Source organism: Orussus abietinus, unplaced genomic scaffold (assembly GCF_000612105.2).
Source record: "Orussus abietinus isolate OABI.00-Male unplaced genomic scaffold, Oabi_2.0 scaffold124, whole genome shotgun sequence".
Lineage (NCBI taxonomy): Eukaryota > Metazoa > Arthropoda > Insecta > Hymenoptera > Orussidae > Orussus > Orussus abietinus.
The window spans coordinates 209,515-233,002 of record NW_019394296.1 but is presented as its reverse complement, the minus strand read 5'-3'; the positions used below and the strand labels follow the sequence as shown (position 1 = coordinate 233,002).

General features: G+C 43.7%; 1 protein-coding gene across 1 annotated transcript; it reads left to right on the top strand.

Annotated features, from left to right (window-relative positions):
- The first annotated feature begins 213 nt into the window (after positions 1-213).
- Positions 214-21,504, top strand: LOC105703231 (collagen alpha-1(IV) chain). The gene is made up of 26 exons (XM_012431463.2): positions 214-468; positions 2,811-2,853; positions 9,804-9,951; positions 10,467-10,810; positions 11,085-11,219; positions 11,437-11,544; positions 11,700-11,921; positions 12,205-12,393; positions 12,472-12,588; positions 12,662-12,826; positions 13,026-13,328; positions 13,406-13,789; positions 13,886-14,092; positions 14,160-14,328; positions 14,419-14,546; positions 14,656-15,094; positions 15,361-15,710; positions 15,804-16,070; positions 16,155-16,326; positions 16,410-16,655; positions 16,742-17,107; positions 17,271-17,486; positions 17,652-18,023; positions 18,749-18,920; positions 19,539-19,653; positions 20,339-21,504. Exons 1-26 carry the CDS (start codon positions 449-451, stop codon positions 20,594-20,596), a joined length of 5,655 nt encoding a protein of 1,884 aa, XP_012286886.1. The 5' UTR covers positions 214-448; the 3' UTR covers positions 20,597-21,504.
- The last annotated feature ends 1,984 nt before the right edge of the window (positions 21,505-23,488 follow it).

Sequence of the window (23,488 nt, the reverse complement as noted above, 5' to 3'; positions counted from 1 at the left end):
CGGGCCCGGAGCGGCGCGGCGCTTGATATCCTTGCGCGCGCGCTCCCTCGCCTCCTGGGCCGCGCAGCAGTCGCGGGGCGACGCGCGACCGGAGGAGGCCGCGCGCTCGGGGGCCGCGCTCGGGCCTGGGGCGGGGGGTGGGAGGTCGGGTGGACCGCGCGCGGCCCGCTCGGGAAGGGAGGAGGAAGAGGAAGAACCGCGGCCGAAGGACCGCGGAGGAATTCTAGCTGGCGTGGCTCGCCGCCGCCACCGCCGCCGCCGCCACAGCCGCCGCCGCCGCCTCCACCTTCCCTCCTTCGCGTTCATTCATTTCCCTCCCTGGATGGGACGGTCCACGCACGTCCCGAGGAAGGTGCCGGTGCCGCCCGATACTTTCTGCTTGCCCGTTAGCCCGGAGGCCCCGAGCTGAGAGCTCGGATACTCTCCCGAGCGCTCCGGCCCGACCGACATGAACCGAGAGGGATTGCGGTGAGTACGCTCCTCCGAACTTCGCTCTCTCTCGCTCTCTCTCTTTCTCTCTCACTCATTCTCTCTCTCTCTCACTCCCGCGAGGTCTCGCGAGATCTCGTTCGAGCTCTCTCGAGCTCGTTCGCTTCTAAGTCCGAGGGGGATTCCGCCGACCCTTCGCCGACTCCACCTGCTGATGTCCCACCTTTCGCGGAACCGCGGGATTCTGAGGAAAACCGAGCCACCTCCACCCACCCTCCCTCTCCCACTCCGGCCCCCGCGGACCGCCACCCCTGGAGAACGCCGACCCACCCCTTGGAAACCTGCCCCCGGGTTTCGCCACGTTCTGAGGGGGTACTCGGAGAGAGGGCTTTTTTTCGACTTTTGGCGAGGAATCTCTGGATCGGCCGGGAAGTACTTCGGGACTGCGGAAGACCGGAGGAATCGGTGCTCGTGATCGAGAGTTTTCCTAAAGGATGTGTTTGATATCGCGAAAAATTCATATTAGCGAATGTCGTCGTTCGTGGTCCTCTGCTAAGGGGTTCGATCAACTACTTCGAGGTGCAGATCGCGTCGTCACGTTTCTGCTTGTCCTGTATTCGGAAACTAGTGGGAACGGTACTTGGAGCTAAAGTCTTAGTTCGACTTAACTGTAGGAGATTATGTGCTTTTATTTCAACGATGTGCTTATTTACTGCTTTTCCGCGACTTGTTCATCGTTTATGGGAAGAGGCTTTGGCAACCCCTTTGAAGAATTCCGAGTTTGAGCTGTATCGGTCCGAGATATCTAGAAGGCTTTTTCATGGATTTTGGAAAATGATGTTTTAGAAATGTGCAAATAACTAGTGCAGTGAAAATTCTGGCTTAAGCCGAGATGTAACTTTGAACCCGTCGCGTCTGGATTCCGAAGAAGTCTCTGTCACGGGTGAGAGCCTGGCGCGGAGACTTCAACGCTGCGCCGTGCTTTCTTTTCATTTATTTGTTATTAAATAATTGAGTTACCGCTGAGAGAAGAGATCAGTGTTTATGTGTTTGAGGAAGTAAAGAATCGGCTGTGTGCGTTTACTGCAGCTTCATTTTTTGTCCGAGATAGCAGATTCTCTATTTTCACGGGTTTCTCTTTTACCTCTAAAACATGACGTTTGGTAGATTTAATTTTTTTTTTGGATTTCGGGAATTATTTCAAAGTTATTGATCGTAGTTTGGGACGTTTTAATCTCCTCCGATTCACCCTGTGATTTTTTGTTTAACTTTTCGAGTGTTTTTACGTACTTCGGTAAATAAAAAGATAATTTCATATTTTGGGAATGATTTAAATGCCAATCCTGACTGCCGTCTTTACGATCGATCTGTGCTCCGCGATGTCACTTATTCTGTATGCTTCTTGATACTTTTGTTTTGCAAAATAGAGCTCGTTAATCACTGTCGGATTTCACGGAATCGTTGATTAAAAAGCGATTTCTTGCCGTCCCTTGTAAGCACAATTTGATGCCTGTTAATAGAAAATGGTTCTGATAATTTGAGATATTTTCGAAATTTCTAAATTTCGAGGAATACCTACTATTTTTCGATTTGATAGTAATCGATATTGCGATTGATAGTAGCGCTATTGCCTTGATAGCAGGCAATATTGTTTTGGGTTTTAAAAAATACTCGAATGCGCCACATCCGCGATGGACGGATGGCGCGTAACCAGGGGGGGGTGGGGGCATTTGCATACTGCATGGGCGGCAAGGATAAGATAGAGGAGGCGGATGGAACGCTTGTGACAAAACGTTTCAAGCTTCCTGATAGATCCCTTTCCTTGCTCATCGTGGCGATTTTCGGATTTCCTGAGGCTGGGAAAAATGATTATGCTTTTTAATGAAATGCGAATCTTTGCGAGGAGTCTGCGATGGAGCAGCCGGTGACGCAATCTGCGACCTCAGGCCCTCGTTGCGCGAAGAGGCAATCGCGAATTATGTCGACATTGCAACACTCGCAGTTGGCGATTTAATTTTGAAGCGTGATCGATCACCAAGACCAGGATCGATTTTTAAAACACAAGCCGATGCGCTTAATTATTTTAACCTGAAGAGATATGTATATTTTTCAACATTTAAGCCCTTTATGGAATAATGCCTAATTATTTTAGGCAGTTGGTACATTAATTAATAATGGGATATTTTGGTTCCTCTTCAAGATAAATATAGATAAACAAAGTAGATGTAAATTCTGTCTTAGAGATGCGGTTTTAAATGTACATCGAGGTTTTGTAACTCAGGGTATTGGGTTTCTCCAGCGAAATATCGTTATTCTTCATAACTAATTCCAGTTGAGAATATTTATGAAATAATATATTTACAGGTATGTTTTGTTCACAGGTTCTTCGGAGCCGCAATCTGCTTGGTAGCGGTCGTCTCAGGGGTACGTAAGAACATTTTACTAAGGGTTTCATTTTTGTAGTGTCCCAATTAGGGTAGAATTTCCGATGATGTTAACTACAAATAATGAAATTAATTAGTCTTCTGCATCAATTGTATATTTCTTACGTCCGGCAATAAGTCAAGCAGCCTTGCACTGTTTTCACGGAGACTCGCTACGATGATCAATAGGCCCTGCGATCGGTCAATCTCAAATTTCAACTAAAGTTCAGTTTCAAGTAGGATGGTAGGATGGTGCGGTAGTGGTTCCGCGTGTTAATGCCATTTCCGCGGCCCTTCAAAGGACGAGAAGATCGACTTTCGAAAATTACCGGCATGCCGTTCACAGAAGGTTTTGGGTTACACATAAACCGCACAGCACCCCGCTGCACGCGTTGTTCCAGCTGCATTGTGCATCCACGTGTCTTGGGTGGGCGGAGCTGTTAGCGTTTTGCTCCTTTTTCAAATCCCAGATTTAATTTAGGGCAGGGTCCAAGCGGTACTTAACCACTTTGCGAGGCGAGAAATGTAGTTGCGTGCCTTCCCTTTTCTATTTCTTTTTCCTTTATTGGAGCTCCTTGAACCTTACAAAGGGCTCAAGAAATTAATTTTGAAGAGTCACCCCTTCAGATTGGTATCAGATTTCCTTGAATTACGAGAGGGGTTAAAAGTAGACTTAACGAAGTCTATATGCTTTATGTTTGTATTCTGTTTTTTTTTTTCAATGTGCAAAGACGATTTATAAACGTGATTCATGTAGATTCATTGTTTTCAGAAGGAATCTAAATATATACTCTACGTTTCAACAATTCTCTTCTTTAAATTTCTTCCACAACGTTCAAGTGATCGTGCCGCGTCTGGTTGCAATTGTCCTTTCATTCGTACCCTCTGTGAATGAACCGCCGACCTTATCGGCATTGCTTGTCTCTTGATTTTTGTCCTTTCAATCATTCCTCGAAATCCGCCCATTGAATAATCACCACTGAAGTCATTCAAGGTTTCATTAGCCGGTTTCCCTGAATCGGTTAATTTACGGAATGGATTTTTCAAAAACGCTGAACAACCGCTCAAAATATACATTTCTTCATAATGGAATTACCTATACAACTTTTTAAGGAATAATCGAATCCTCCAGTCCAAGTTCAGGGACGCATAAGTGCATTGTCTCATACTTTAGATATCCAAAGCGACTTTATCGTAAAATTATTCTAGACTGGAAACGTAATTTTATACGGCAGACGTACATAATTATTATACATTAAAACAAAACACTCATATTATGTGGACTCTTTTCGTCCAGTCTGTCTATATGGAAAGGGTTAATCACTGCACCGAGACGTCAGTTCGCATTTACTCGTTCATTCATCCCGAGCAGTTTACTTTACAGTTCGCCGCCGACTTGACTGCAAGTCAAGTCGACGCTGCACCTGCACACACGTGTCACATGCAGGCGTGCAGATTTCCGTGCAGTTCTTAGCTGCATACGTGCAACGGTACGAATACGCAGTCGCGAGTCGTTTTCTTTTTCCCGCTGCATATCAAACCCGAGCACTTTATTCAAGAGTTGCATTCCGGTATCGGGGTTGCTCGATAAGCTTCATGTTTGTACAATACTTATACGAACAAGAGAAAGCCTCGATTATTTTACGCTTTCTATACCAGGAATTCGCATCTGCGAGATGTCGCGCTTCATTATGGCGGGAGGGATGCTGAGGAAACGAGTATCACACATGAGAGGTTATGTACAAGCGGCGTTAATCAAATTTTGCAGTCAGGATTATAAACTGGAAATTGTTAAAGGATGCGTGAGGTGGTTCTTCGTTTTCTTCTTTTTTCACGGAATGTAGATTATACGGGGTTAATCTGTTTTATTATAAACACGGGGAACGCTCGATTCAGCCAGTGGGGATTTCTTTTCTGTTATTTATTGCGAATGTTTACTTTAAGCGTTTATACGGTTCCGAGAAATCTTTTTGTAGGTACAGGGGCTTCTACCAAGAAGCGTAGATTCTCAGCTTGCAGCATGCGTTCGCCACATGTGCGCATGAGAACATTGGATTTCATGTGTATTGAAGGTCTCGGTGCATATTATTGTTTAGTGCTAAAGAACTTGGTCTATCTTTAAAGTAACATTTTACATATAAAATGTTTACACTTTACATATGATTTGTAATAATTAGAGGGTAAGATAGAGGATTTGTAATCAAGCTGCATATTAATTGTTGAAGTGATTGTGACTATCTTTTACATATTTCAGATGAAAGTAGTCTGTGAATTATTTGTGATGCTTTTGTCAGTGCCAGTATTTCAGAATGCAAGCATATTTTTTCCCTTTTGGGCTGTATTAACGCTTCGGATTAGGGTTGCAACTGTAAAAAGTGTCCAGATTTGTTATACCGTGGAATGTAAAATTCTCTGCCGTTTCATTGCCACCTTTTTGACAATCGGGACGAGGATGTGAATTTTCGAAGGATTTGTCACATGCTATCCAAAAGTCTCGTGATAAAATTGACAGACCAATTCCATATGTGACGGACCAGTCCGCCCACATTCGGTGCAACCGTTTCTCTTGTAACTTTATTACGTCAGATGTATGCAATGACTCCGGCGAGCTGCTGGAAATAGTTTGGAACCAGGCTGGACCGCTCAAGATCCGGCCGTTCCTTCCGACATAAGCTCCGCGGCTTATTTTTCGAAATAGATATTCGACTTAGCTCTTTTCGTGCGGGAAAAGTGGACCAGCGAGCCAAACCGACTTTCGAAATTTTCCTTAGATTTTCCTTAACACAAGATAATATAGATCTGTCATAAAAAATTCTTCTAGTATAAAAAAAAGGGTTTCCTCGGTATCTCTGGATAGGTTAATTTAATATTAAATTAATGTTATTAAAAGAATCTTAATATTGTCAGAGTGGATTTTTTTGTTGGGTCAAGTACTTCCGGTTTTTCGTAAAATTTATTTAATTTTTCAAAAACGTATATGTACTCTTTAGTTTTTATATGACAAAGTGGATGGCCTTGTGATACAATGTTTACAATGCCTCTTAAATCTCTCAACTCAGAGTGCTCTATGCGGCTCTTTTTGTACTCTACTTATTTAACGCCTCCGGTTTTTCGGGGGTATCGGATTTCGGTAATCCGAGAGTTGACTACCGCTCTATAAAGAGTCGAATTAAAATAGAGATCCCAAATCTGCTTCCGACTATAATTTTTCCTTGACATCCAGCGGACCTAGTTTAAATGGCAATAAAAATGAACCGTCAACCATGCATTCTCCTGTGTCAAGTAACCGTTTCGCTATCGTATTTTATTTAAATGAAAAATGTTTTTCTATTTTAACAATGTACGATATATTTTAGGTAACACTTTCTCGAATAATTTATAAATCGTTAACGAATAATTTTTAATTATCATGTCTATGCAGTAGCTGGTTTTACATTACGCATCTTATGACACATGGCTTTTCAAAAGTATTGCAAACAATTTTTGTCGAGCAGAACGTGAAAAAAATAATAACTAATTTTAAAAATTGTATTCGATGGAGAAAAATTCGGCCATAAGAGACATCACTGATGATTCAGTACTTGCGAGTCATTGTACGTAACGAGTCAATGTTCTAATATATGTCTGGAGTCAATGCCGATGTCAGCGCCTGATGTAAGAATCAATGTGGTAGTTTCCTGCTTCGGTAATGCATTACATAAAAATACAGTTGGTGCAAAACTTGTTCCACGTGTTATCACGTATACCTTTTGTATAGAACAATTTTTATATTTTGAGACATTATTTAAAAAATGCATGGTTTCCCCGAAATCAACGGTGTTACCGAGATCCACTGATACGGATAGTCTCCATCAATCTAAAAATGTCGAAAGTGTAAAAACTGCAATTATTCCAAATTCCTCCGGATTTTGTAGGGGTTTGCGGACTACTGGTGACCCAGTATTTGCAATCCCCTTTACGTAACGAATTAGCGTGCTGCGTTATGGGCAGAGTTAACGCCAACGTCGGCGTCTGCCTCAAGTGGGTTGTGATGGAGACCAAAGTGACGAGGAAGGGGAGGAAGAACGAGCGAGAGAGATAACGCGATAGCGCGGAAGTGCGGAGCGCGGGAGGGAAAGAGAGGGGAAAAACAGAGAAGAAGAAGAAGGTCCAGGCGACGAAAGAGGAGACACTAGCCAGTGGTCACAATACACGCCGGCGGCCCTCGAATTGCGTAATCTCGGTTTCACGAAGTGGCGGCCATGATGTCGATAAAAGGGACAATTCTTGAACCGTCGCGGGAAGATATCTCCTATCAGAAATAAGAAAATTAGGTTAACTTCGTTAAACGGACCTCTCCGTGTCGCCATCGGCGCCCAGTCGGTTCGACGCTTAATCTCAACTCGTCTAAATTCTCCCGATTTTTCTCCGCGGGTTTTGTCGCCGAGCTTACGAATTGTACAAATTGAAGAAGAAAAGGAAAAGGTTGGCAGGCATTTCAAAATTGCTCAGCCCCGTTTATTTCCATTTCCGAGGCACCCGAGCATGGCTTTGGTTTGTCGAGGCAATCAGCGTAAAATATTTTCATTTCCAGTCCGTCACTGTTCGATTAATCGCTTACACGGTAAGGATCAAGATCAAGATCAAGACTGGTCAAGTGTGACGAGTTCCGACGATTTGCATCGGAAGAGATCAATTTCGAGCAATCAGATCGGGTAACCGCTGCTCCCCCGGGATCCCCGGGATCGGCTCTCTCGCTCGCTCTCGTGGTTCCTATCTTCGTTTCTTCCTCCTCTCTCCGAGGTGGCTGGATCTTGCTTATTAAGGCATTGAACTGCTTTCACTGGCATCAGTCATAAGGCCGACAGATATGACATTCTGAAGGATGGCTGGCGGATAATTTATAGCTTGCCATTTTTAATGATCACCTCCGACTCGGTCGTTTCTATTAAATTGTGTAGTATGTTTACCGAGGTTTGTGATAAACTAACCACGCATTAAATTCGATAAATTAGCGTAAAGTGAAGCTTTCGATTTCGTATTTCAGGATTCCGTCCAGCCATTTTTATACCTATAAGATATAGATATTTATATAATTTCGCTTCTCATTTCCCCTCTATTTAATCAATGACTTCATTCTATATTCTACAGGTAGTAGGAGACAAAAAATTTAATTAGAAAATAACGTAAATCATAGTTTTTCACAAATTGCGCCATATTGTGCATCGAGTCGTGTCTGCATATCCAATTAATTTGTACATGCGCATTGCGTCTTCATTAAACGAGGATGACGCCACGGTTACAATTAGCAAGGCCGCATATTGCAGTTAACATCTCTCATTCCTCCCTATTGTACTCGAAGTAATAACTCTTGCTAGTGTGCGTACGAGTACAGTCGAATACGACGAACTTTCGAGTTATCATGAGTCCCAACTTTTCCGATGCGTATCGTATCGAATTATGTCCTGTTCCACATTCGAGTCCGTGCAATTACTCACGGTAGCTACTTACGCCGTGCATCATTCTCCGTTCACTTATGTCATCGACCAAGGCGAAGTGAATCTGACATAAAAATTCCTTTGACGATCGACGACCCCTAGACTATCACCCTTTTACGAGGTGTTCATTACTTAGAGGATAGTCTCGTATTTCCTTTCATATCGGACGCTAAGTCTCGGTGCATTGGAGATCGAATTATTCATACTCGAATCGGCTGATAATGACCTCTCAATTATCGAGATTATTCATTACACGTACCGCATTCTGTGAATCGGTCAATGAGTCAATGAGTCAATGATTGTTATATATTTGAGTCACTTGACAGCCTCCTGTAATCGGAGCATCTGCCTATTATTGTACGAATCTTATGAGAAGTAAATGATGTATTAAAAATGTTTCTAAATTTTCACGATGTAGCATGTAACATTGAGATTTTGTACTCGATGAACATTTGTCGCTCCCTGATAGGGAATTATATAAAAATTCGAATTTTTTGCACGTCGGTTATTGAGATCTTGAGATGACGTTGTTCTATTTTCGTTCGCGTTTAAGACGCTACCGTCGCAACGACCGTCGTTATTTCATATGATAACGGACCTCGTTATCACTTTGAACTTCCGTCGAAGATCGACTGTACAACTGGGAAACAGAAAGAAGCGATTGGAGGAATCGGACTATTGGGGTTACAAGGAATATTTAACATGACTAAATAATACAGAAAAGAGGTGTCTCCGTTGCCATTTTATTTCGCAGATTCTAAGTATCTAGAAAGAGAGAGACGAAAATATCTGCCATCTCGAAGGGGGAGTACAGCTTCTTTTCGCCGTAGTCGTCACTTTAATTTCGTACATGAGTCACTGTCTTTTATCTGCCGGAGTACAGTGGAAGTAGTGCTTTTTTTGTAGGTAGGGCTGTCACGAGAAAATATAGATTCATATTTTGGGAACTGGTCTGTTGATACTGAGTCAAGGGTCATGACCAGTGGTTCATGGAATTGACAAAGCAAGAGCGTACATATTTTCGTATAAAGTTGATGTCAAATGCGAGACGGTGAAGGCCAACCATTTATGGTGTCTTAAAATTTCCCAGAATAACATTCTGGATATCGACTTATTTCCGTCCCCCAGATGAATACTGAAATGATTAGAAATAGATAAGCGAAACGGGAATTTAACTCTTATATGATCATTTCTTACTTGTTCTCCACTTTTTCATTTATCTTTCCCAAAGGAACATCTAAAAGCTAATAACAAATTCTTCGATATTTTGTTGATTCAATTATTTAAAATGAATTCTGATTAATATTAAATCGTAATTCTGTACATTCGGAGGTTAATAAATGATTCAATTTTATACATTCGATAATATCAAAAAAAAACTTGGGACAATAAAATGACCTCTTTTCATGAATATTATCTCCGCTTGGTGCCAGACTTTTTTATTTCATATTTGTACTCGTTTCTGTGCATTTAGCAATACAATTTTACACGGGAAAGGCCACGACCGGTTGTTCACGTTAACTCCCGTGGTGACATCGAAAAACCTGAAGGTGTCGACGATGATACAGAGGCAAGATACGATAACGGTGCACCATCCTGGCCTGGATATGAGACTGATCGAGGTATACCTCAATTTTTTATTATTTCTTCATTTCATATCCCTAAAATATTCGCTGCATTAATCTGCCTTAACCCACATTGGTGTGATACGAAGGGTAATGCTATAATCAAGGCACGTGTCATTCCATTTTTGCGATTTTAATCGGCTTACTGTGAACGAACATTATTTCACAGCCATACGAATTTTAAACTCGTTATAATAACCGTATCATTTTTCACATTAATTTACTTTAACCCATGCTGCATCATGCAAAATAAAAAATGAAGGTTGTATGGTTCTATATTACAGTGAGCTTAGATCCACATGATACCGATCATACGTTAGCTACATTTTCGTCTCCATATTTCATACACGCATAATTATTTCACTGTCAGGATTTACTCCTCGATAATGACTGCATGCTTATAAACTTATTATCATGCATCTCATCATCACTCATCCAATTAACACATTTTAACGCATCCCTAGTTAAAATGATCAAGCAAAGGCGGAAGTATAGTAGAGTGTCTCATCCAGGGTATTCGGAGGAAGAAAGCGCCGTGAAACACGGTGACTCCTCCGGGAATTATCCCCTGGAACCTGGAGAGAATTATGGTGGTCAGGGTGCCTACGATCCATACAACAGAAATCGCGGTACTGGATATAATTACGAGACCGGCGGTCGCACCAATGACAATGGAAACGGTGATGTGTATAACAGAAACCGTGGTATCGGATATAATTATGAGACCGGTAGTCGCACCAATGACAGTGGAAACTACCCTAGTAGCTACTCGGCAGTACCAGCCCCTGGGGAACGTCGAAACTGCAAGGGTTCGGACTGCTGCGTGCCAAAATGTTTCGCGGAGAAAGGGTCTCGCGTAAGTATCGCGCTTAACAATTATCTTTATTCATAAAAAGTAAACGAAAACGTGTCCATTTTTTTGAGTCAATTACAATATTCCGCCGGAAAAAATTCTGGAGGAAGAAAGGATTTAGTATGAAAGCTACTCGGCTGAACTCGAAGGATCTCTCGGTTCATCAGCGTGATAAGTCGTGCAGGAACAGGAAGAAATATGAATTTATGGAACTTGTTATCAAAGTTTGTTGAATTATGTCTGGAAGTGATGGCCTGATTTAGCGTGATGTGTCTAGGGACCTCCCGGTATCGTCGGACCGCAAGGACCGAAGGGTCAACGTGGTTTCCCAGGAACCGAAGGACTTTTAGGGCCAAAAGGAGAAAAAGGAGACCCTGGACCGCAAGGACCACGAGGTTCTAAGGGAGACCGGGTAAGCTTTAATAAGTTCTTTTTATTTCAATCTGTTTTCAAGGATGCCAAAACGGAGGAATTCTCCTTCGAGCTTACATTATCCACCTTCACGAAGATTTTCATTTTTTAACGACCCTGCGTGATAAATATGTAATTGGCCATAGGAACTTGTATATTATTTAAAATCTTTAGGTACTTTTAAAGATAAATGTAATGTATTTTTAATTAAATTATAGGGTAAAATGGGAATGCCAGGATTTCCTGGTATCAACGGAATACCTGGAGTGCAAGGACCTTCGGGATCCCCTGGGCTTCCTGGCAGGGATGGTTGCAACGGTACCGATGTAAGTCAATGGTCATGGAGTAAGATTTGCATACAATTTAAATCGATATAAAGCGACTTGTGGCACTTGAATTTATTTTATTTTCCTATTGAACATTCACTAGGGGGCACGTCGTGCTAATGGAGTCCTTTCTGAGTATTAAATTAATTTTGCAGGGTGCTCCAGGTCGGCATGGACTTCCAGGAGAACCAGGACCACGAGGAGTTCCCGGAATACCTGGTTCCAAAGGTGACAAAGGACAACCGGCGTATGCTGGAGCGTTCACAGTTGGACAAAAGGGAGAGCCTGGAATAGACGGAGTTAGAGGTCCTCCTGGACCACCTGGACCTCAAGGAGACCGTGGTCGTCAAGGATTTAAGGGAGAACGCGGACCATACGTAAGTACATCTTCACGCCGGTACTTGATTATTTCGGAAACACACCGTGTACATAGTGACGATTTTTTTTATAGTATTGTGGAATACGTCGCGATAAGGATTTAAATTTGACAATTTGTACCCAAATGATTAGTTGCTCATCGCTAGTAGTACTGCATACCGTTTTTGTGTCGTCTGAAATGTTTCACGCGACTAACGATTTTGGAGTGAACCTCGAAGTTTAACCAGTGTCTTAATTTCGTTATTAATACCACAGTATTTAATTGTATGACCTTCATTTCAGGGAATACCGGGAGGCCCAGGGCCAAAAGGAGAGAAGGGTAACATGGGTGTGGGATTCGAAGGAATAAAAGGTGACAAAGGTCAGAAAGGAGAACTTGGACCACCGGGAATCTCAGCACCTCTTGTTCCTCTTACTGGATTCACCAAGATGATAGGAGCCACAGGAGAACCAGGTCCAAAGGGTGATAAGGTTTGTAGTTAATTGTATATTTAATCGATTAAAATATGGCCCAATCGATATAAAAAATTATTTAATCCTTAATTCTAGGGAGACATTGGACCGGACGGGATGAAGGGAGAACCTGGTCCACTAGGCGATCATGGAATCCCTGGAGGGTCAGGAATGAAGGGAGAGAAGGGTCTTCCTGGAGCCCCAGGAATTCGAGTATGTATATTTTGACTTATTATGTAGAAGAAGTGTATACTTATAATGGATTTCACCGAATTTGCGTGTTTAGGGAAGAGATGGGTTCTCTGGACCGCCAGGGCCACCGGGTCATAAAGGTGACCGAGGATATGATGGGCTAGATGGTCTTCCAGGGCATCCTGGTAGAAAAGGAGAATCTGGTCGCGATGGACCAATGGGAGTGCCCGGATTACGTGGTCCCGCTGGTCCACCTGGAGTAAGTAAATCCTTTTAATCTATTCATTTCGTACACGGCAATTTGGTCTGACCAAGATGTTACGTACTTAATTTAATCAGGGCAAAATACTGTAAATAGCAATTAGCCGCGTTCGATAGGCACTTTAAATGTCAAAAGAATTAACCCTGTACTTCGAATTTTGATAATTTTTATTTATGAATATTTGAAATTATTTTAGGGAGGAAAAGGAACTCCGGGACCACCGGGACCAAAGGGACCGCGAGGTTTCCCAGGACCAGTTGGACCTCGAGGGACGGATGGTTATCCAGGAGATCCGGGACCAAGAGGGCCTATCGGTCCTCAAGGAGGTTCAGGACAACCTGGTATTCCAGGTCCCGAGGGACTTCCTGGAGATAAGGGATCGAAAGGTGAACCAGGTCTTACAGGATTCCCAGGAGAAGCAGGTCCGCGTGGTTTCGATGGTCCTCCAGGTCCAGTTGGACCTCGTGGCCCAATGGGAGAAAAAGGAATGTCCATTGTGGTGAGTGTCCACTTATAATTATTTGAAGAAGTAATTTTCTAGGTAAATATATATTTAAATAATCCTATTAAATTTAGGGTCCCAAAGGAATGGATGGGTTACCAGGAGTCGACGGAGAGAAGGGACAAAAAGGAGAAAGAGGTTACGCGGGAGTACGAGGACGTCCCGGTGATTCTTTGAACGGGATACCAGGAGCTCCTGGGGCTCCGGGTCTTCCTGGTGAACCTGGAATTGCTGGACGTGACGGGTCACCAGGATTCCCAGGAATGCCCGGTGAAAAGGGAGAGATAGGAGGCCGGTGTCAAGATTGCTTGCCAGGAACACGAGGGGCTAAAGGAGATCGTGGATTGGACGGAAGTCCAGGTCTTCCGGGACCTCGAGGTCCTCCCGGAGAACGAGGTTTCCCTGGAGAAGCAGGTGCCGATGGTCTTCCAGGCCCTATTGGGCCACCAGGACCTGCAGTGAGTCCTTCATAACAGAATCTGCGGTTTGATTATGACAATGTAAATAATTTATTCGCATAATAGACTGATCATTCTACCTTATTGATACTTTAGGGCAGAGATGGCGTCGAAGGAAGCGCAGGTCCTCCAGGAGAAGACGGAGTTCCCGCAATTATACCAGAAAGTTTACTTAAACAAGAAAAAGGTGACAAGGGAGTTCGAGGAGAATCTGGGCGGCAGGGACCACCGGGTCCTCTAGGACCTCAAGGAGAGAAAGGCATGAGAGGGTTAGGTGGTTTCCCAGGACCAAAAGGAACGCCTGTAAGCATTTACAATTTTTCGAAGATCTTTTCGGTTGGATCCACATCACTTATTCTGACCATTACAGGGTGATCGCGGTTTCCCAGGACAAGATGGTACTCCTGGAAGGCCTGGAACTCCTGGACGTAAAGGAGAAAAAGGATTGAGCATAAAAGGACATGCTGGAGAACCAGGGCTTCCAGGATATCCTGGCCCGAAAGGAGAACCAGGATTATATGGTCTGAAGGGAGAACCGGGTAGGTCTTCGCTATCTGTATTTCAACTGACTCTTATTACTTCACGAGAAGGCTTCGTAGATTAATTTCTTTTCCCGATATGATATTCAGGGCAGTGTCCACCATTAAACCTCGAAAAAGGATTCAAAGGCGACAGAGGAACTCCTGGAGAGAAAGGTGAACCTGGTCCTCCTGGAAGGGATGGAATACCAGGAGACAAAGGTGTTCAAGGTTTCACCGTAAGTGCTATTTTCAAATTACAATTAATTAATACATAGAAATTAATCAGGTTATACGCTACAGATAAAATGAGATATTTATGCTGCTATTATTAATTTTTTATTTCAGGGCCCGGCTGGCCCAGTTGGCGCAATCGGACCCCCAGGTCCTGTGGGACCTAGAGGATCGCCTGGACCTAGAGGAGATAAGGGAAATATGGGTCCTATGGGATTCCCAGGAGAGCCAGGACGTGAAGGACCCAGAGGATTCCCTGGTGCTGCCGCTCCGAAGGGAGTCAAGGGAGAGGCAGGAATATCCGTCCAGGGTAGTCCAGGACTGACAGGACCTCCGGGCGAGAGGGGAGAAAAAGGCTTGCCTGGTCCTCCGGGTAAAGATGGACCTGTTGGATTCCCAGGATTGCCTGGTTTCACTGGAGAAAAGGGAGACGTCGGGATTCCAGGATTGAACGGACTTCCGGGTGCACCGGGACAGAAAGGAGATACAGGACCTCTGGGTCCTCCAGGTCCTTCAGGAATTCCTGGAACTCCTGGAGTCGATGGTCGCAAAGGTACCCTATGATTACATTACCTTTTAATTTTTACTTGGTACAATTAATATTTATTTATTAAAATATACCGTGTAAGGAGTTTCGGGAAAGGGTAAAAAAGGTCCTGAATATTTATACCGTGAAATAATTTTGGACCGTTTAGTTCTGAGATCTGTTATTAAGTAAACTGGAATTAGTAAATATATTTGATTAATGTTTATCATAAGATTGATTTTGAAAATATGTAAACGCAATGTACTGATATTACATAATCAAATAATGTACAGGTGAACCAGGACTGCCGGGAGAACCTGGCAGAGCTGGGCTACCCGGCTTCCCAGGAGTTAAAGGAGACCGAGGTGAGCCTGGAATCGACGGTCCCAAAGGATATCCCGGAAGACGAGGAATCCCTGGGGCTGCTGGTCGACCTGGAGTGGAAGGATTGACAGGATTAAAAGGAGAGAGAGGCGAGAAAGGTGCTCCAGGATTCCCTGGTCTGCCAGGAATGGAAGGAAAACCAGGCCTACCCGGACCTGTTGGTCCGAAAGGAGATACCGGTCCGGAAGGTGCACCAGGATTGGTAGGACCCATCGGTTTTGAAGGCGTTAAGGGAGATCGTGGTCCACAGGGACTTCCGGTAAGTAATTTTGAGTACAATTTGTTTTTTCACATAACGAGCAGAAAAGTTGTCGATACAGCTACGGTAACCACCTTTTATTAATTTTTTTAGGGCAGGAAAGGAGAGGCAGGACGAGCATCAGAGAAGGGTCAAAAGGGAGAACCGGGAATGCCCGGAATTCGCGGTCCCCCAGGACCTGCCGGAAGAGATGGTATTGACGGATTAAAGGGTGAAGCCGGTAGACCTGGAATTGGACGCGATGGGCATCCGGGAATGAAGGGAGAAGCAGGACGACCGGGACGAGATGGACTTCCGGGATTACAAGGACCAAAAGGCGACCAGGGAGTTCGAGGATTCCCAGGCCTCAAAGGAGATGTCGTAAGAAATAATTGTTATAACTTCCTTTCTCAACAGAAAAATGAAAATGTGAAAGAGTCATTGGATGGTTTGTGAATTTTTAAGGGACCTGTTGGATCTTACGGAGAACCAGGAAAGCCCGGACTTGATGGTATTCCTGGGTTAGATGGCGATGTAGGGCCTCAAGGACCTCCTGGTTTCCCTGGTCCCGATGGTGACAGAGGATCTCCTGGAATACCCGGATTCGATGGAGCTAAGGGAGAACGCGGACTTGCTGGTATTTGTTTCGTCATTCAACGGTTCCTCCAATATGAAGGATATTTAAACTGATTGAATTGTTTCTAAAAAAAAATTTTTCAGGCGAGGTTGGTCTTCCTGGATTTTCTGGGGCACCTGGAGACAAAGGAGATCGTGGTCCTCCGGGATTGACAGTTAACGTTAAAGGCGAGAAGGGAGAACCAGGGTCTCCAGGATTCCCTGGACTGGACGGCGAGAAAGGTGACAGAGGACTACTAGGACGACCTGGATTGGAAGGAGAGAAAGGAGACAGAGGTTTAATGGGAGTACCTGGTAGCCCTGGAATACCTGGTCTACCAGGACCGAAGGGTTCGTTTTAAAAATACATTTTTCCGATTCCCATTCTAATAATAATTTGATTGCAATGTATTATACAAATGGTTCATTGAAATTAGGCGATAGAGGTCCCGCTGGTCCTCCTGGACTTCCTGGCTTAACCACCAAAGGAGAGAAGGGTCTTCCTGGACTCATGGGAAAACATGGTCGCGATGGGTTATCTGGTCTCCCAGGGGAGAAAGGTGAGACAGGATTCCCTGGACTTCCTGGACATAAGGGAGACCGAGGACTTTACGGACCACCTGGACCTCCTGGAGAAAAGGGAGACACGGGCCCTCCAGGTCTCTTAGGAGCTCCAGGACGCGATGGACCTCCAGGCTTTGATGGACCTCCAGGCTTGCCAGGAGAAATAGGACCAAAGGGAGATCAAGGTCCTCCTGGGCTCTTCGGTGCGCCAGGAGAGAAAGGAGATCGCGGTCTGACCGGTAAGCTCCCTTTTGTGATACTTTTATTCCGAGATGTGTTTCAGAAAGCAATAAATGTAATTGTAATTGTGTATCTATAATTACATTTATCTCATCCCAACGTCATAATATAAATTGAAAGACGTTTGAGTAATATCACACTAAATCCATTATTCTTGTCTAGGTCCCAGAGGATTAGACGGAATTCCCGGAGAAAAGGGTGATCGAGGTTGGAATGGAATAGACGGCGTTCCAGGGTCACCGGGAGAGAAGGGTGACTCGGGGTATTCTGGACCTCCAGGACTTACAGGACCTGTAGGCTATCCAGGACTGAAGGGAGAAAAGGGTGAAGATTGTCTCGAACCACAAAGAGGATCTAAGGGAGATAGAGGACTTCCGGGTAAGTCAAATTTTCATACTTTTGTGATCAACCATTCCCCATTCGTCCTACTTCACGCGTAGGATAACGCAATTAAATTACATTACTTACCAGTGGATGAGTACATCGATCTTAGTTCTTAGTTGTTGAAATATGTTAAATTACGTGTTTCTTTTTTCGCAATAGGACCGGTTGGACCAGCGGGTCCTCCCGGAGAGAAGGGACCGTCTGGACCTGCAGGATTCCCAGGATTGGATGGACCGAAGGGTGCTCAAGGATACAACGGACCTCCTGGTCCCTCGGGATTGCCGGGATTGGCGGGACCGCCCGGTGCCCCTGGACTGCCGGGGCTTCAGGGTCCAGCGGGTCTGTCGGGTCCCCCGGGAGAACCAGGAGCGCCCTGCGAATCGGCTGCTGATTATCTCACGGGTATCCTCCTGGTCAGGCATAGTCAGAGCCAAAGTGTTCCCGTCTGTGAGCCAGGACACATCAAGCTATGGGAAGGATACAGTCTCCTCTACACCGATGGGGACGAAAGAGCACACTCTCAGGACTTAGGTGAGATCATAGCCCTTGTCGTTATTGGCGATCATTACGCTCTCATGTCACAAAAAACGTTATTATCTAAATACGTTATTTATTTCCACAATCCTGCTACCTCGAGAGAACAACCTAAATTATTTGAATCCCTTTTGATTTTGCAACATGAAACCACCCAAACCTCCATTTTAATAGCCTACGTTCGCTTTCAAGTTAAATATTCCTAGTAATAATTGTTCGCAAAGTGAGATTCCAGTTAGTTCCTTTTGGTCATGTAATAACTAAGTATCGTCATTTGAATCATAGATATTTTGAGGCCATAAAAGTTGCAGTAGACCAAAACATAAGTTCAAACAATGAGTCTTTCAAAATCTTCCCAGGATCCTCCTGCGGAGTCCCTCGGTGCAGTAGGCTATCGAATTTGATCAGGAGACTTTTTCCTTATATCTCCTCCTCGTCGATAAATAACATCGTCGATACCGTAATCAGGTTTCACCTAGAGATTTTAATTATACAACTGCGCAACGCATTGCCAATGAACATCTAGAATTTGAAGTCTGGATGTACATTGGAGGTCGGATCTGTGTCCATTCTCGTCTTTCGCACGTATAGCCTCCGGGGAGGGTTGTGTGCGTTCTCTCGAACAGGGTTGGGTTAGGTTAGTGGTGGGACGCGGAGGGCTCGGCGCGTTTCTATTTGATTTCTTTTAAATCCGACTCGTCCTATAAATTTAATCGGAACAGGTTATGCCGGCTCGTGCGTAAGAAAGTTCTCGACGATGCCCTTCCTATTCTGCGACGTCAACAACGTCTGCCACTACGCCAGCCGCAACGACCGCTCTTATTGGCTGTCGACCAACAGTCCCATCCCGATGATGCCGGTCGAGGAATCAGCGATCGAGGAGTATATCTCCAGGTAGTGTGGAATTCCGAGGGAATTTCAGAGCCCGCCATTTGCTTCTGCTTGAAATAGTGGACTTTTGTTGAAATTTAATTCCCGATCAAATCGTTTCGGATCGCTAGTATTTGACCTTATGAAAAAATGCACGTAGTATTTATTATTATCGCTTAACCCTCTGTAATCTGTTTTTTTTTCTTTTTTTATTTAAGCCAAAAATCGATATATCGGGAAATTTGCAAATCTTTACCTTCTGATGTCAACAGACTGCATGTTTATGAACGTGCGGTTTATGTACATTTTTTGACATTTACATTTTGATAAATTTACAATTTATCAACAAGTTCCGCGGTCGCAAAGGAGGGGTACAATGATAACGTGTTACGTTAGGTTTCGTCGGGTGACTTTAAGGTCACGTGGCGTTATAGAAGTCTAAATATTAATATTTCGAGGATTCATGGAAAGTTGTGTATGTATACATACGATCTGTGTCTAGGTACACGGTTTGGTGACTGAGGCATTCTTTATTCATTTTGGGCAAATGTTAGTGAACCTGTTTACATTTGTACGCGTCAGGGAAATTTGTAACTGAATAATCGGTAAATCATTTTGTTAATCGTTAATTTTTATTACCAGGTGCGTCGTTTGCGAGGTGCCGGCCAACGTGTTGGCGATTCATAGTCAGTCTTTAAGCATCCCAGAGTGTCCTGGAGGATGGTCTGGTCTTTGGATAGGATACAGTTTCGTAATGGTACGTATTGACGTCAGAAGCTTCCAGATGATGGGTAAAAGAAAAAATGAATGCAAACTGGAATCGCGTTCAGGGCAGAACTTAAAACAGTGATAAGGTATAGATGCAAAGAAGTTCAACACATCTCGTAAACTTCGAAAGAATACTACAGGAGTCAGTCCAGAATGGTTAAAAAAAAGTTAAGTTAAGTTAAAAAGATGTACAAATGAAGTTTTAGGGACCTGGTACAATTTTTTAAAAATAATATCGATATTATAGCTTCACTGCACTTTCAATTTCTAACTTTTTTTTTAACATATACACGAGTACATTAAAGCCGATAAGTCTGCGCTGAAACTTCTTATGCCACGGTAGGGTAAGTTCTCACGTTAAAAAATGGGAGCGTAACGAAAAATGAAACGCTTATGTTATTTGTTTAACAGTTAATTACTATTTATGTTCTTCTTTGCGTGTTAGCGTTGAAACAATTTGCGGAAACATGTTCATCGGTGTTAGCGGGTTATTCTCCCAGTTCATTATTGACATTTAAAATGATATAAGAATAAAAAGGAAGTTCTTCCTTCCAACGCGTGGCGGTCACGTATCCACTATCACATGAAATTAATACCGGCTTTTGGGACAGTCGTTAAGCTTTTCGCTTCGCTATATTTTATACGCGATGGTAAACATTTCGTCTTGTTTTCAGCACACGGGAGCCGGAGCCCAGGGCGGCGGGCAGTCCCTGTCGAGTCCTGGATCCTGCCTGGAAGACTTCCGGGCGACTCCGTTCATTGAGTGCAACGGCGCCAAGGGCCACTGCCATTACTACGCGAACGAGTTCAGCTTCTGGATGGCAACCATCGAGGACAGCCAGCAGTTCCAGAGGCCAGAGAAGCAGACCCTGAAGGCTGGAAACCTGAGGTCTAGAATAAGTCGCTGCCAAGTCTGTATAAAGAATACGTAAAGGCGACCGAGCGATCCGGCGACGCCGCGAAGCCGTCGTGATCGATCGACCTAACCAGGGACATCTACCCGAACGAAGGAAACCCGAGGAAAACCTAGACGAAGTCGAGGTAACCGACGAGGGGAGGGGGGAGGGACACCCGAGGTTTTCGAAAAAAAGGCATCTCCTCCTTTCGGTCCCTCGTTGATTCGACCTGGGCGAAATCGAGAGAGGAGTGGATGTTTCCTGACGATTTACCCCGGCTGCGCGTACTATCACGTTTCCCCTTCTTTAGGCGTTATTTCCTTCCGAAATTTACATTTTTTTCCTACTTTTTTTTTTCTTGTAATTTCTAACGTTTCCGGAGAACGAGGTAAAGTGGACCACGCGGGACGACCCTATATCCTAGTTTGCTAATTAATTAATTAGTTAATTTCACTTTGTTGCTTCCACCCCGTGGTGGTACATGGCCATGGTCAATGAAATCGTACGCGAGTACGGCTATTGAAGATACGAGATAAATGATATCGTACGAACGATAGGGCTTACCTCGTTTGATCCACTTTTCCCTCGTTAGCGACGGTTTCTCACGTTGCTCCCTCGCCGTAATCGGCTCTGCGAGTTCTGTCCACTTTTCTCACCGTTCTCCTTCCCTCTCTCCTTCCACTTTTTTACACCTCCCCAAGTGCCTAGCATACTGCCTAGTATGTAAAGTAATATATAATTTATATCGTAAATTTATATATGGAGCCTTAAGTTTATTTTATCGTACTACTCACGGACACTGCCCATATCCGATCTGGCCACATTCGCATATTGTATATTGATACGAACGATTCCTCTGGCCCGGAAATCGTGCGACGCCAAATATTTAATTATACATAATAGGTATTTTGCTACATAGCCAATAAAATGATGTTTCGAAGCGAGATCTTATGATCGACCCCCTCCTGGAGAGAATCGACCAATCCACGTGGTGATTTTGTTTAGCATAACTCGTTTGGCCAATTTCGATTCTAGGTGAGAAGTCGCGAGTTTTTGGCCATTCGAGATTTCGTGCTTTCCAGCTGCCAAGGCTCTTCTTCGATCTGCTGACTTTTCTGAGAGAAAAACCTCCAGGCTGCGAGCCGGAATGCAAATTTCCTTAGTGAGTCGGCATAAACCGGGGTAAACGTGTTGTTGTTTATTTGACTGTTTCATGTGGCGCCGAAGCGACGTTATTATGTATCTATTATGCGTACATAATCGTTGTTGAATTCTTTGCGAGTTACGATGAGCACAGAACAAGCGAATTAATACTTTACATTTGTTTCTTTTCTTCAATTGAAGGGAATCCGACCCTGCATATATTGGAATTTCAATGTCTTATCACGTCTGTAAGGTCGATGTGTACATATCCGTTCCGTGTCAGTTCAGTATCCGTTTTGACAGTTTCAGTGCGTGACTGTTTACACTTCGTTGACAGGTGTCCATGTTGCATATACGTCAAATAGTGTCAATTTTGTTATCACTGGAATCGATTTCACGAACCATGAAGATTCTCCTTTAGGCAAAAACCTCCTGTAATCGTCCTGCTTTTTGATTAATAGAAGTGAAGAGAAAGAAAGGCATTTCAAACTTACTTTTAATATTGTTCTTCAATTTTTTATATTATTTAATATCAGTTTGAATTATTTTAATTATTATTTTTAATGATTAAAAATATTTTGGTGAAACATGCTAACACAAAAGAAATGAAGGTGAGTGCTTTACGGTGGATATGCAATGTATCAGTAGCATTTTATTTTGTAGATTTGTACTGAATTGCATTGTGATTCACTGTACATTCAGACATTCCGAATGAAATCCATCAAATTGGTGGGTATTAGATTGAAATGTGTTGAGACATGTCCAGGTCGCCCATTCAGTCAAAATTCTACTGTCATCAATGATGTCGGAAAGACGGAGACTGAACGGATACTGACCTGATAGTACGGTCACTGAATGTTGTAAATGCTTTCATTAAAATTTATTAGATCCTGTTTCGGCCCCGTGCAGATGTTGCACGCTACAAATACAGAATTGATACTGAATGGATGTGCAGTCCATTTCGTCGCTAATGGAAAGCGTGGAAGAACTGAATTAATATTCCTTCATTTCTTACTTTCTCGGGAAAATGAATTTTTTGGTGCTCGTATATTTATTCTGATGTTTCATAGACATGCGAATAATCCCTTCGATTCATGTTCACGTTCGTAAATACTGGCTTGTGGCGAAACATCGTCGCAAAATGCGATATTTTGGAGTGAAGCCGCATATTCGATTCACTTTGACTCCACCTATTCAATTCTGTATAAAAATCTTGTTGCGGGGGCGTCAAATATGTTATTTATGGCGCGAAATCGCTCGTAAATTTTTGTAAGTGCAAAAACCGCTTGGCGGGCGCACGGAATTCGGTCCTGTTGGCGAATTGCAAAAACCTCGGGAAAAAGCGGCCAAGTGGTAAATTTCCCAACAAACGAATCACCGCCGCATTCCAGTTGGGTGCCATCCAACTCGAAACCATCCCCGCCGATCGCCTCCAGAATATTTTGCACAGTTTCCCACAGCCGATGGTTAAGATCCCCTCGAAAGGGGGTTAATTCGCCGCTTCACCCCCTTTTTTTTAACGTGTGAATTCAGTGCCAGAGCAGCCAAGGATTAATGGGGGCAATCGAATTAAATACCATCAATAATCCTACGAGCAACAAGTGTGTCATCGGTCCGCGAAAGAAACGAATGATTTAAAGGATCGGGGATTTTAAAAACAGGGAAATTGGAAATCTCAAGTTCTTGCGTCGATACGTATGACCATTTCTAAAGCATAGTTATAGGTGTGCTCGACTAGAATTAACATTTTTCAACGTGTATACATTCGCGGCATTTTCACTCAGG